General features: G+C 48.9%; 1 protein-coding gene across 5 annotated transcripts in view; it reads right to left on the bottom strand.

The window, feature by feature from the left end:
• The window catches only part of TRIO (trio Rho guanine nucleotide exchange factor), a 367,782-nt gene extending 354,367 nt beyond the window's left edge, over positions 1-13,415 (bottom strand). For 3 of the 5 annotated variants that reach the window (XR_004056304.1, XM_030926984.1, XM_030926986.1), the window contains exon 1: positions 12,875-13,031. Coding sequence is in view for 3 of the 5 variants with exons in the window: in XM_030926984.1 (XP_030782844.1) it covers positions 12,875-13,031 (157 nt within the window). In the remaining 2 variants the exon portion in view is untranslated. Of the gene's footprint in view, positions 1-12,240; positions 12,321-12,874 lie in introns of those variants that run through there. The other 2 variants (XM_030926983.1, XM_030926985.1) reach the window with 2 other exon arrangements.
• Between the last annotated feature and the right edge of the window lie 685 nt (positions 13,416-14,100).

Genomic DNA, 14,100 nt, shown 5'->3' with positions numbered 1-14,100 from the left:
CATTAGCCAAATCTTAGGTAATTAGAGCATCCAACTAAATGACAGTAAAGGATTATAGCTCATCGCATAAAACAGGAATTCCTGAGGCCATACTTATATAAATAAATAAGTGGAAGAGAAGAAAAGCTCTTCCTTGCAGTACAAAGTCAACTAAATACAAAAAGGATTACAAAGTTAGAAAAAAAAGTCAACATTTCGCAACCATCATATTAACAACTGATTCAGGCGAAGATCATCAATGGATGCTACAACTAGCAAATGAAAGGAAGGAGAGGAACAGCCTTAACTTAACTCCCCACAAAATGCTAACCAATGACAAAGGGACAAATAAGGTGGAGAGACCTGCTAGTCATCACCTGAACCAAGTGATCAACGTGCACATCAGCACAGTGGGACAGTGGGTATCCCATGTTCCCAGACACGATGCTCCAAAAAGGATGCAGCCTTTCTGCCAAAAATGCACGGCCTGAATCTACTCATGAGAATCAGGCAACCCAAACTGGGGGGCAGTCTTTAAAATAACCACCCTGTAATTGTCAAAACTATCAGGGTAACAAGACAGACAGGCTGAGGAGATGCTCCGAATTCAAGGAAACGGAAGAGACACAACAAACTAAACGTAACATGGTCCTGAATGAGGTCCTAGACCATAATTTTTTTTAACTGCCAAAAAGGACAATTGGTAAAGACAATTGGTAAAAAGGTGTTAGTGATTTAGATCATGATATTGTATCAAAACTAATTTCCTGATTATGATCACTATGTAAGAGCATGTTCTCACTCTTAGAAAATACATACTGAACCATTTAGAGGTAAGGGACATCATCGTATTTGTAACCTACTCTCAAATGGTTCAGAAACAAGGTAATATGTAAATTATCTATATGCAGAAAGAGAGACAGAGGAAGACAAAGCAGAAGTGGTGAAATACTTACAAGTGCGATCTGAGACTGTTCTTGCTTCTTTGAGCATGACGAGCTCTGGTTTCTCAAAGTAAAGTTTACCCCCTCCGAAATAACTTTGGATGCAATCCACAATTAATACATGGACCAACTAAATGACCAAAAACTACACAGCAAAGGCCAGGCGCGGTGGCTCACGCCTGTAATCCCAGCACTTTGGGAGGCCGAGGCAGGCGGATCACAAGGTCAGGAGATCAAGACCAACCTGGCTAATACGGTGAAATCCCATCTCTACAAAAACTACAAAAAAATAAGCCAGGCATGGTGGCGGGCGCCTGTAGTCCCAGCTACTCGGGAGGCTGAGGCAGGAGAATGGTGTGAACCCGGGAGGCGGAGCTTGCAGTGAGCCAAGACTGCGCCACTGCACTCCAGCCTGGGCGACAGAGGGAGACTCTTGTCTCAAAAAACTAAAAATAAAAATAAAAATAAACAGCAAAATCACAATTCAACTAAGTTAATTCGGACCTAAGCTTTGTATCACCTTTACTAGTTTAAAATAAAAGATATACTACAACAGCAGGTCAAAAGCAATCCAGGGTCTTAAAGGCCAATCCTTTTAATTCTAGAAATCTTCTAAAGGTAAGAATTACATAAAAATGTAAAAGCTTGAAAGTTTGAGAAACTCGTAGGGCAAACTAGGAGGAAGTGACTTGTAAATGTTTAGAGTGCAATCTACCTTCTGATTATACAATGTCTACCTTCAAGAGACCAGCATTTCAATCATCCTGACTGAAATATTAAAACCCCACAGTAAACGTGGAGTCACACAGAAAAACAGAGCATATTCCCAGTGTGGAAATGATGCTGGAAAACAACAGCTCCGAAATTTTATGTAGGCATAAACCTGAGCGGGCATCCCATAAAATCATGCCATTGACTGTGAGGGGACCACATGAGGTATGGCTAATGAGAACGCAACCCACACACAGAACGGCCTAGGACACGTGCCTAAGGCAGTGGGAAGGAAATGACCCTGCTTCCCCTGACTAAATATCATCTACATGCACATTTTGATGAATAACAGCAAAAAAATGAGTGGCTGCAACGAAACAGCTATATATAGTAAAACCAGGAGTGACCACACCCACTGTATAAAACCGACCCCAAAAAAGCAGCTCAGTGGCGCCCTCCTGCCCCTCTCACTCCCTGGCCCCGTTCCTTTCCTAAGTTAGAAAGGAAGCCCTAGTAGTGTTCTAAGGTGTCACACACAGCAAGGGCTGAGAAACCTCTCTCCCCGGCCAGCCTCTCCCCGCCCTTCCCGTACTCCCCACCCCCAAGTTAATGGCCACGGAGATTTCCTATCCAGCGCTTGAGTCCAAGTCCAGACAGCCAAGAAAACAGAGGGCCAAGATTTCAATCAGGATTTCTCCCCAGACCGTGAGCAGGGGGAGCCTGTAAAACTCAACAGAGCCAACATGCCTGCATTGGAAAGCTGGGACTGCTAGGGTTATTTATGTAAAAGGTAACATGGGTTTTAATTAGGTGAGAAGAGGAAAGGCACAGAAACTAAATTACAGGGCCCAAACCAACATGAGAAAAATACTTGCTATAGCCTGGAATCTTTCACTCAACTTTTATTTGGTGTGAGACTTGTAAATTATAGCTTTGATCCTCAACACACGAGTATACACAAATTCAACTTTCAGGATTTTAAAATGAAAATCCAGGAGGCTGTGGGATGCTGTATAGAGTAGGGGTCACATCTACTCTCTCCCTCCATTAGAGAGGGAAGGGGCATGGAGGGGGCTTTGTAATCTGCCAGCCCTGGGCTTAAATTCCAACTCAAGCCCTCACAAACAGAGTCAAATGGGGCAGGCAGGTCACTTGCCCTACCAGAAGCAGACATCCTCATCCACAACCCAGGAACGGCATTCACCTGCTGAAGGAGGGGGAGCTGCATCTATACAAGGAAAAGTACATAAAACACTCTGCACAGTGCCTGGCAAAGTACAGGCCCTCAGGTGGTAAACCCAGTGGTGGCAGTACAGAGATAACAGTGAAGAGGAAGATTTTACCAGGGTTTCTTAGAGGACAGGATGGCACTTACAGCTTTGGGAGAAAAGGAAATAAACACAGTATCTTAAATCTCATCCTATGATATCGCAAGCAGGTTACTACTTTGCAGATGCGCTTATTTTACTTTCCTATGGAACACAATTCCAAAGGTGCTATCTCATCCCCGGTGACAGGGGTCCTGGCCTCTCATGCTGCTCCCTGGCAGCTGCTGTTAAAGATTTAGAGGATAGCAAGAGTGTGGCAAGCATGGCCAGTGGCAGGCTGTTGTGAGGCTGCCATCCTACTTTCCAAAGGCTCCATGTCCACTGTGCAGGTTATCACCAAAAATCTATGTGATTTCACCTCAACCTTGCAAGGCGTTCAAAGGTTTCCAGCTCTTTGGTTCAGTGGACAGTTCCATCTCACAAACAGGCTGAACCTTATGAGAATTCAGCCTCCAGCAGAGCTGAAGCTGGACCTAATAAACAATGCCATGAGGTATGAGAGAAAGGCCTAACAATGAATCCTGCAAATTCTGCAATTAAATATTGGAAAAGTAGTATGTATACCGACCAACTAACAAAATTCTGGCACTAAATGACTCTACAGTGAAGCCCCTGCCATGAAGAGCGGCTCTCCTATGGGCAACCCATCAGGATGCGCTGATTGGCACGTGAGTAAAAGGTACAGCCTGAAACCAACAAATTAGTGCCCGTTCTCCGGGTTCCTGGACCCAAGGCATATTAGGATAAGTGCAACAAAATGTAAATGGAGGTGAAGTGACTCTTAAAAAGCGTGAAATACAGCCGGGCGCAGTGGCTCACTCCTGTAATTCCAGCACTTTGGGAACCTGGAGACAGGTGGATCACAAGGTCAGGAATTCAAGACTAGCCTGGCCAAGATGGTGAAATCCCATCTCTACTAAAAATACAAAAAAAATTAGCTGGGCATGGTGGCGGGCGCCTGCAATCCCAGCTACTCGGGAGGCTGAGGCAGAGAACTGCCTGAACCCAGGAGGTAGAGGTTGCAGTGAGCCAAGACTGCACCACTGCACTCCAGCCTGGGCGACAGAGGGAGACTCCATCTCAAAAAAAACACACCAAAAAAAACTGTGAAATACATCCTGCCCCTGTGCAATCTGGGTTTGTTTTCTCTTGTGTGTTTTGTTTTTGTTTTTCTGAGCTAGGAATGCTCCTTTGCATGCCAGCTTTCATCACTCTGGTACTGAAAAGGGCAGTGAATGCTGGGAAGAATTTCTCATAATCATGAATTTAAATTTTTTAAAAAGCTACCTACAAATGAGAAATCTATTTGTTTACTATTAGACTAATGAGGGATTTTTTCCAGTTATTTAGATGTCAAAATATTGGGCAATTTACACTTTAGAGATTTTATTGTGTAAAGCTAGTTAGGTGGAAATATTTGTAACACTCCAGTCAAAGCATTGTTTTTCAATATCTGTGTGGTAGCTTCAGGATAAAAAATAGAGAAATTGTAGTTTTCGGTCATTATCACTTAAAATTTAAACTAATACAGTTATCCAAAAAACAACAGAATGTTTTAGGCTATTCCTGCAGGCCCTGGCGTATCTGTCATGCGGAACAAGGATGAACTAAAAAAGTAAACACAATGGCCGGGCGAGCGGTGGCTCAAGCCTGTAATCCCTGCACTTTGGGAGGCCGAGGTGGGCGGATCACAAGGTCAGGTGATGTAGACCATCTTGGCTAACATGGTGAAACCCCATCTCTACTAAAAATACAAAAAATCAGCCGGACGTGGTGGTAGGCGCCTGTAGTCACAGCTACTTGGGAGGCTGAGGCAGGAGAATGGCGTGAACCCGGGAGGTGGAGCTTGCAGTGAGCCGAGATCGTGCCACTGCACTCCATCCTGGGCAACAGAGCGAGACTCCGTCTCAAAAAAAAAAAAAAAGTAAACACAAATAAGAAAATGCAAAACTTCCAGAATGCAAATGCCAAAGAGTGCCCTCTCACAGGTATCAGTGGCGTCCTTCAATGGCAGCAGCAATAAAGAATCATTGTGAACTTGAAAAAGTGGATGGGTCAATGTAAGAGGAAGTAGAGCAAAATGAATAAACAATGGGGATCAATTTATACACACACTGTTTTGACCAACATCTTAATGACTTCTCATATGCATCATTTTCAAATTACAATCTAAACATTTTGCCTGAGCATTCATGTCATTTATACATGTCCTTTCACATATACTAGGAAACATGAGTTCTTTGAAAACAGATTTCAAGTATTAGTCTCCAATATATTCATTCATTCTTGCACTGAAATCACCTATTCCACAGAATTCCAAAGTGGGGCATTTTATGACTTTCCAAGAGATATACATACATACATACATACATACACACACACACACACACACACAGTATGAAAAACCAGACACCAACAAACCCTACCTAAAAACATTTTAGGATTACACGTTTAAATTTGAATTGTGTTTTTCTCAAGTTCACGCATAGCTTTATTTTATGGTTATGAGTCTTAAAAGTAGGTGGGGCTAACACTTCACAAATTCATTTATTAATTGTCAATACTGTGAAATAGGTAGCTGTCAATTACATACAAGAATGCCTAAGAACAAAGGGCAAATGAGCTCCTATAGATACTCATGTAGGAATGAAGCCCTCCAGATGAAGCATCTTCTTTCGCACCAGGAACTGTGAGGTGCTGAAGATCATCCTGCATGGGCCACTTGTCATCTTCTATCTGGACAGCAGCACAAATCACAGGAGTGGGAAATTTTGAAGTAGCAAAAATGGTAACTGTCCATAGCTAAAGATTATTGTCTTTTAAGTCAGCAAATCTGACGTATACACCAGATGGATTTCCAAGTTAACACGTATTACAGAATCCCAGGAACGAATCTTTATTTCCCCCTATTTTTAACGTTACCCTAGACTACCCCGGCAATTATAAGAAGCTAGGTCCTACATAGCAAAGTATGAAAGCAAGTATTACTATCTTTCAAATCAATATAAAATCTTTCCAAGTTAACTCAATTTTGTTCAAGTTTACTTAGAGAATAATTACTTATATGAGCTTTGGCTTTTGTTGGTATCACTGGTTCTATCTGCATTTCCTCGAATACGAGTGAGGCTGAATATGTATTTTTTGGCCATTCATACTTCTTTGAATTGTTTGCCTATTTTCTTTCTAGATTGTCTTGTCTTACTTGATTTGAGGGAGCCCTTTATTAACTACATATACATAATCCTTTGATTTAATAGATTTTCTCTCAGTTTATTATTAGTCTTTTTTTAATGTCACATTTTAAAATAACACGCAGTTAAACTGTGTGTGTGTGTGTGTGTGTGTGTGTGCGCGTATGTAAAGGTCTGTGAATTTTAACATATGCAGCCGCCACAACCAGAATACAAATCAGTTCCCCATCCTTCACCTGCCTCCTGCCTCCTTGTAGCCATACTCCTCCACCCCCCCAACTCCTGGCAATCAATGACCATCTGCTTCTGTTACTACGGTTCTATCTTCTTGCCAATGTCATATAAACAAACTCATACAGCATGCAGCATTTTAAGACTGTCTTCTTTCACTCAACATTAATGGAATGGCTGTACTATAGTTTCTGATCTATCCACACCTACACAGTTTCAATGCTAACAACAACAGACAGACAGCAATGGGACCCTTGGCGTTCCCCGCAGCGAGGCAGTAATAGAGCAGCACTAACTCTCCCTCCTTTCAGGAAAGGGGGCCCACAGAGTGGCAAGGACAAATATGCTGCCGCTCACTGAAACCCCTCCCCAAGAGAAACCTCCTGCAATCCATCCCTGTCCATAGCAGGGCTACAGACTGTAAGAAAACAAGCCTGATCAACTCACGTGGACGCTGCAAAGCCAAAGTACCCTAGACCTGGAATCCAGTCTTTGGGTTCACTAAGTTTTCATGAAAGCTTTCTCTGTCAGTGTAACTGCTAAAATGCATTCATTTATGACAAAGCCCAAATAGGAAGATGCCTCCAAAACACCAGCTCTAGACTACTTTGCAATCCTCCTCCACCAGACAAGAGTAGACATGTGGCTAATTAAAGAGTCAGTAATCTAAAACTCAAGTATGTTCATCACCAAAATGAGGTTTTACATGTCCACAGCCCCTCTGCCATCAAATGGCACAGGGAGAAATCTCAGAGGTCAATGCCCTCCGCCCCCCGGCTCGTAGCCTCACTCTGGCTTGCTCTCTCTCCCCACATACAACCTTTCCCAGGGGGCAGGTGGTTAGTAATTTGGGTTTCAAGGGGCTTCCTTATGTGGAGAGGGGACAGAAAAGAGGAAATTAAGGTAACAACACAACTATTCAGTAAGCAAATTAAGTGTTTCCATGAATGAATGAGAAGTGAAAATGAGTGTTTATGCACTTGTTAACCATTAAACGTGAGAGCAAGATTCCCCATAAGCAAGACTGTCTGCACAAAAGGCTCAGTAACATCAAAAAGCTGGGAGTCCCCACTGTAGAGTCTAGCCAGGTATCTCCCTTTGAGATTTACAAACTGGCAGGGAGCTGGGCACCTTGGCAGTGAGAGCAAAGTCCTGTTCTGTGGGCACAGGGGGAGGAGACCAGGGGTCCAGCAGGAAGCCAGCAGCACACGCAGGGCCCCGCAGGCCTCTGCCCACTCCTCTGTGCTCCCTTCCCCTCAGTTCAGAGGCACAGCAATAGGAATTCCCAGAACAGCTCCCGCTGAGTAACAGCAGCCAGAATTCCTAAGTGCAAGGGTCACTGGGAAGTCTCCCTGTTCATTCCCTCTCCCAGTGGCCCACTGAACAGCACGTAAGCTGAACTAGAAAAGGATGAAGAGAACCCTGTGGCTGCACATCTAACCCGCTTACCCCTTGCTCCAGCTGAAGACCCAGCCTGGTCCCTGCAGCCCATCAATTAAAATGAGGCTGAGAAGATTCAAAACACAGCATCTCCATCCACCAGGCCAACCACACCATCACCCTTGTCAGTTTGACCAAGTCGACTCAGCTGAGTACTTAGAAGAAATGGGAGGACGAGGTCAGAGCACCCACTTTCCACCAGAATACACTGGGATTCTCCCACAAATCCAAGTCTTCACTATCCAGGGAGTTGATACTATTTCCTGTCAGTTTTTTAAAATTTTGTCAAAACAATGCACTTAAGGAAATAAAAGCCAATTCATTATAGAATTTAGGAGGAATGGGGGGTGGGGTGTTATCACTGCTTTTTGTAGTAAAACACAGCTCACCCCTATCAACATCAGTGAGTTTACCAGGCAGTAAAGTGTGGCTATTGATTAAGAATTAGACTTTTCTCTGAAATTCTGCCAAGGATATGAGATACAATTTTATTTTCTCGATAGTCAAGTAAATAAACTTAAAGTAAATATTGAATACAGCTGACTTAGATTATGACAGCTTCAAACACATCTTTCACTCACAGTTCAGAAAGAATCTCGAATTTATCATAACATTTAAAAGGTCAAAAAAGACCACTGAAATTACCTATTTTCAGCATACATTTAGGAAACATATTTAAACCACATGCTGCGTTTTGAACACCACCACCGACTTCATTTAAATCTTGGTTAATCATTTAAATGGTGGAAATGGCTTCTTTAAATTTTCATTTGAATCTTAGTTAAATTGCGAAGGGAAAAAATACAATACCCCACATCAATACGTCCGTTTACAAAGTCTCAATGAAAACTTCTTTCAATAATGACTTTACTGCACTTCTTTGATTTCTCGAAAGTCACTTATAGGAATTTTAGAAATCTCCTTGCTTTCCTCTAAAACTGACTGTGCCACCCAAAAAGGAGAAACTAACATTCACTATCAAATTACATTTCCTTCAGTTTCCGTTTTCAAAATATTGAGGGTAACAAGGACCCACTTTGTAATACAATCATTATCGGTGCTCACAACCACCAAAGCTGCCAGGCTTCTGAATACCAACAGAAGTAGCACAGCCCGCCCCGGGCCAACCACCTCAGCGGTGTTAAAGGCATAAATGTAAAGAAAAGCTTCCCTCCATACTCCTTGAGGAAACCATATCAAAACATACACAGGCATGTGTGCTTCTCCCTCACTAACAGACTTGATTTTCTTCACATGTTCCCTGGAAGGAGCGGGGCGGGGCTGCAGGAGTCCAGAACAAGGTTTAATAATGAAAGAAACCAAGCACAACAGGACGTGATGCTTCAGAATAACCACAAACCTTTATTCTCCAGATATTCATTTAACGCCAACCTAAAGAGTGCCAGGCAGGTTAAAAATAATGCATTTATGTAAGCACCCCCACCACACACACACTCTCTCTCGCAAGGTTAAATAGGGAGCTCTGAAAGAATGATTTATTGCCACGAGAACAGAGCCCCAAAATAGATTGGCAATAAAAATGATTGGTCCCAGTGGGGTTGAGAACTAATGTAAGCAACGTCCTGGCTACGAGAGGCGACCAGGAAACAGCACCAGGGACCAGGGCCCTGCCTCTGTCTCTACCCAAGTTCCAGTCTGGGGGGCAAGTCATGAAACCTCCCTAAGGCTGAGTCCTCATCTGTAAAAATAAAATTAAAACAAGACTAGCTCATTTTTGTGGTGTTCTTTTTTTTTTTTTTTTTTTTTTTTTTGCTTTTGCATTGAAATTGGTTTTACTGTGCTGAGCTCTGTGCAAAGGAGAAAAGAGAAGTTCAAAATTCACTAACACCTGCAGAAAATCTCTTACTGCTCTTTAACACATAAGCACCAGGACCTGACTCACATTATTACAACTCAATCCACTTGAACACTAATTGGCCTGCCTGCTTCATGCCAGGTCTATAAATAGGTGATCAGGATGGTCAAAACGAATAGGGAGTGCCAAGGTCCTGAGCAGAGAACAGAATGACAGCATAAGAAATGAGACCTTGGGTGAGGTGACCCTGGGTGGATGCTCAGCAGAGGAGAAGGGCACCAGGGCTCTGGAGCCCTGAACTACCCAAAGAAAAGCAGAGAACAAGGATTAGGCACTGAGGACTCAGAGAAAGCCAGAGTCCACAGGCAAAGGGGAACAGCCTCAAGGTCATCTCCTGGACCCCTCTCCAGGGCAGCAGTCCTGTTCCCTGAGCCCAGCTCCAAACCCTGCCAGGTGACAGCACCTCTATGTGAGCATTTGCAGTAATAGAGAAATCACAGGACTATTCACTCTATTTCTGAACTTCCCTTAATTGTTTAAAAGTTCTATTAAAGTCTTCTCTTTCTTCATCCAACCACTGGTATTAGTTTTCAATCTGTGGCTACAAAGACAAAGTCGAATGCGGGCAACAAGAAGGAATTTAAAAAAAGAAAGAAAATCAGGCAGCCACGCAAACAGTTTCAGGGCTGAGAAAGGAAAGGCAACCAATGGAAAGCCTTTGTCTAAGTCAGGTTGGCACTTTCAGTACCAGGCTCAAAAACACACCCTGATCTGTCCTCCCCAGTCAATGAGAACCTATTTTCCCATATTTCTGCGTCTTAGAAAAGAAACCCAGATTTCTGATGGATTTGACTGCATTCTCCTCAGCTTCCTTGCCTGGTCAGCTCTGACCGTTCAAACCCCACTCCCACACCCACTCATCCAACAGAATGGCCCCTCTCTGACCCCTGCTAGACATCGTTGGCCTAGATGCTAGAGCCAAGATCTAGGTCAGGGACTCAGAGCTGCCCAAAGGAGATTTCACCTTTAAAACGACGTTCCAGGCTATCCCCGGAATGGGACGCTGCATCTGATGATACCTACTTAAGTTCTGCCCTGGCTCCTGGTTCTAAGTGAAACAACTAAAAGTTAAGTTTGTCATTTCGGAGGGCGGAAGAAAGGAACAAGCCAGTGAGCAACATTACCTGGTTCTGACCCAAACGGAACATGAACACGAGCCCCAGCGGCGGGGTCAGCACAGGCCTAAGCAAAGCCAAGAGCAGACGACAACTCCTGGAGAGAGCCACGCCGACAGGCAGCAAATCTTCCGTGTCTTTTAGGGAGGGCTCTTAGCAGCAGCAGAAGTGATTTTTCTACTATGCATAATAGAGATGTAAAAAAGCCTGGTCTCACAAGCACCAAAAAATCCATCTCCAACGCAGAAGAGCCTTTCTAACAGCTGTAGAGGAGCTGAATTCTGCACAGAATCTATTATTCTGTGACAGGTGGTAGAGAGAAAAAGAAGACAGGCTAGACTTTAGCTTCAGGGCATGAATGGAATACGTCCCAGTTCTGCTATTAAAAGGTAAGACGGGGCTGCTCTACCTGGCCAGTCGCACCAAAAAAAACAAAAAAAAGGTGGGGGGGGGGAGGGTGGCTTTCTTTAGAAGGAGCTCATGTTTTCCTAACCTTTGCTTTCTGCAGGGACCTCACAAGGAGAGTGAGCACTGGGAGTAGATTAACCCCAAGCTAACACTGGACAGTCGGCTGTGTCACTCCTAGCCACAACCAATCTTCTAAAATGAATCAAAAATAACCCCGCCTAGCAAAGATCAAGACAACCAAGGGAAAACAGTACTAAACCAGGTATCTATCAGCACTGCTAACTTCTCACTCTCACCATCGCCCTCCCGCTGCAATTGCTCCTTGTGACCCCGATTGTGGAACTGATCTCACCGAATCTAGGGAGGTGATTTTCAAAGAGGCCACGGAAAAGCGTGAGCCGCCGACCTCCCGCGCGTCCCCCAGTGCAGGGCCGCTCCCCCGGCCCGTCGGTGTCCCCAGCCCTGCCGTCCTCCCCGGGGCCGCCACCAGCACCCCCGCCCGCCTCTCCAGGCCCCGACCTGGCCCGCCCTCCTCCGCTCTCCAACGCAGAGTCTGCATCCTCCCTGCCCCGCACCCGGCCCGCTAAGGATAGCGCTCTGGGCTGCGGGCTCCGAGGCGGCGGCCGCCGCCGCCGCCGCCGCCGCCGCCTCCCGCTGCTGCTGCTCAGCCGACGCGCGAGCAGACGGGACTGGGCGCGGGGACGCGGGACACGGGGACGCGGGCCCGGCTCGCGCGGGATCTGGGCCGGGGCGGGAGGAGGCGCCGCCGCTGGGGTACCGGGGACGCCCTGTCACGCCCCCTGCGCAGCAAACCCGGCGCCCCTCCCACGGACCGGTCGCCACCGCGCCTCTCCCGAGGCCACCTCCTCCACGCCGGGGTGGACTCGGGGCCACCTGGCACGCCTCCACCTCCACGCCACCCACGCAGTGCCCCGCGAGCCCCAGTCCCGCACCGCCCCCCCCGGGGCCACGTTCCCAGCTGACCCTCCCGGGTCGTCCCCGGAGACAATGGCTCACCGCGCCTCCCGGCTTCAGCTCGGCCACCGTCCCCATTCCCTGGGCAGTGAATGCCGTGACTGCCCCGTTTCACAGAAGTGTAGACCGAGGCTGGGGAGATGACAGGCTAGCGGGCCAAGCAAAGAAACCCGGCTGCTAAAGGGATCGAGGAGGGTCCAGGTACAAATCAGGCACAAACAGGCACAGATCAGAGACCAATTTCCCGTCCTGGACCGGCCCCGGCTCAGTCCGCTCGGTCTCCGGGGTAAGAGCCTCCGCCCACGCCATCTCCGCCGCCGCCTCCTCGGTCCTCCAGCGAAAGAGACAAAGAGCCGGCGCCCCAGCCCGCGAAGCCGCGGCTGCCGGGAGCGGGAGACCGGGGGATTCTGCCCTAGAACGAGGGGCGGGTGCAGGGAAGGCGAAGTGGTGGCGTTCGGGCCAAGCTGTCGCGCGCCGGGCTGCGCGGGCAGCGGGACACGCGGATGTGGGGCGGACAGTCCCGGCGCGTGGAAGCAGTGGCCCCAGGCGAGAGCGTGCGGGCCCCGACGGACGGGTGGGCACCGGCGCGTGGTGGCCGGAGCTCTGCAGCTCCGCGGCGGGTCGGCCGAACGCTTGGGGCAGAGCCCCTTGGCTGGCCCGCCGCTGTTGCACTCACCGGATCGGAAGAAGGCCGCGATGTCGGCCAGGTCCTTGGCCGCCTCCTCGGCCCCCTCGCCGGCACCGCCCCCGCAGCCCGAGCCAGCCGCGCTGGCCGCCGCGGCGGGACCGGAGGACGCGGCGGGGGCGGCGGCGCCGCCGCTGCTGCCGCTCATGGCTGCGGCGGCGCCCGCGGCCGCGCCCGCCTCGGGCCCCGCGCCCCTAGCGCCGCGTGCCGCCCGCTCTGCGCCGGGCCTGGCGGCGCCGAGCACCCAGCTGCCCGCGCCCGGCGCGCGGACGCAGAGCCCCGGGGCGGCGGGGGGCGGCGGCAGCGGCTCGGCCCAAGGAGCGCGCCCACATAGACGAGGACTCCGCCCGGGAGCCGAGAGCTGGCCGAGGGGCGGGGGCGCGGAGCCACGGCCTCCGGGGCGCCGGCCCGAGCGCTGGCAGCAGTGCGCGCCGCCCGGACGCGCAGTCGCGAGGGCGGGGGCCCGTGGCCGGCGAAAGCTCCGGGATCACGGGCGCCGGCGACTGCCGCGAGCCTCCATCTTGATTTCAATGGGGAAGGAAGGAGGGGGAGGGGGAAATCACGGCCCAGGGAACCCGGGTGAAAGGAAAAGGGAGAGCAGGGGAACGGAGAGGAAGGAAAAAAAAAGAGGGGCTTCGGGAATTTCCGGCGAACCTCGTCAGGGGCCGAGCGTGGGCTCGGCGGTGGGCGGAGCCTGGGGGAGGGGCGGGAGGGGCGGTGCCGTGTCGGGCTGCCGGGAGCCTGCAGGCCCGGCAGGAGGGCTGCGGGAACGTTGGGTTTGGTTCGGTCTCCCTCACCCAGGCAGCTGCAAGCCTTGAAAGGAGCAGGAAAGCTCTGACGAGCCCGAGCGGACCTTCCCAGGCCCGGCATTGCGCCCCCCACTGGGGCCCTGGCTCCTGCACCGGAGCGCTGTCCCCTGAGCGCCGAGGCGTTTCGTCGTCTAGCCCGCAGGGCGGGGTGACGCGGGCCGGGGCGGGTGCCTCCCTCGTGGACGCAGCGCCGGCCCTGGCTCGGGGAGGGGGCTTCTTAATAGTTGTTGAGTGAACAGAGAGGGCCTGAAAACAGGTTATCTATTCCAGTCCTGGAGTCCACGATACTCCTACGGGTACACAGCTCTACTGTAAGATGGGATTCCTCTCGGTGTATCCCCATCTCCCAGGGGACTTTAGGCTGGTGAACCTCGGGTTCACGGCTCCTCAGTCCTTACTCCGTCAGAA

This window comes from Rhinopithecus roxellana, chromosome 3 (genome assembly GCF_007565055.1).
Source record: "Rhinopithecus roxellana isolate Shanxi Qingling chromosome 3, ASM756505v1, whole genome shotgun sequence".
Classification (NCBI taxonomy): domain Eukaryota; kingdom Metazoa; phylum Chordata; class Mammalia; order Primates; family Cercopithecidae; genus Rhinopithecus; species Rhinopithecus roxellana.
Note: the sequence above shows the minus strand (reverse complement) of the source record. Positions and strands in the feature narration are given on the sequence as shown.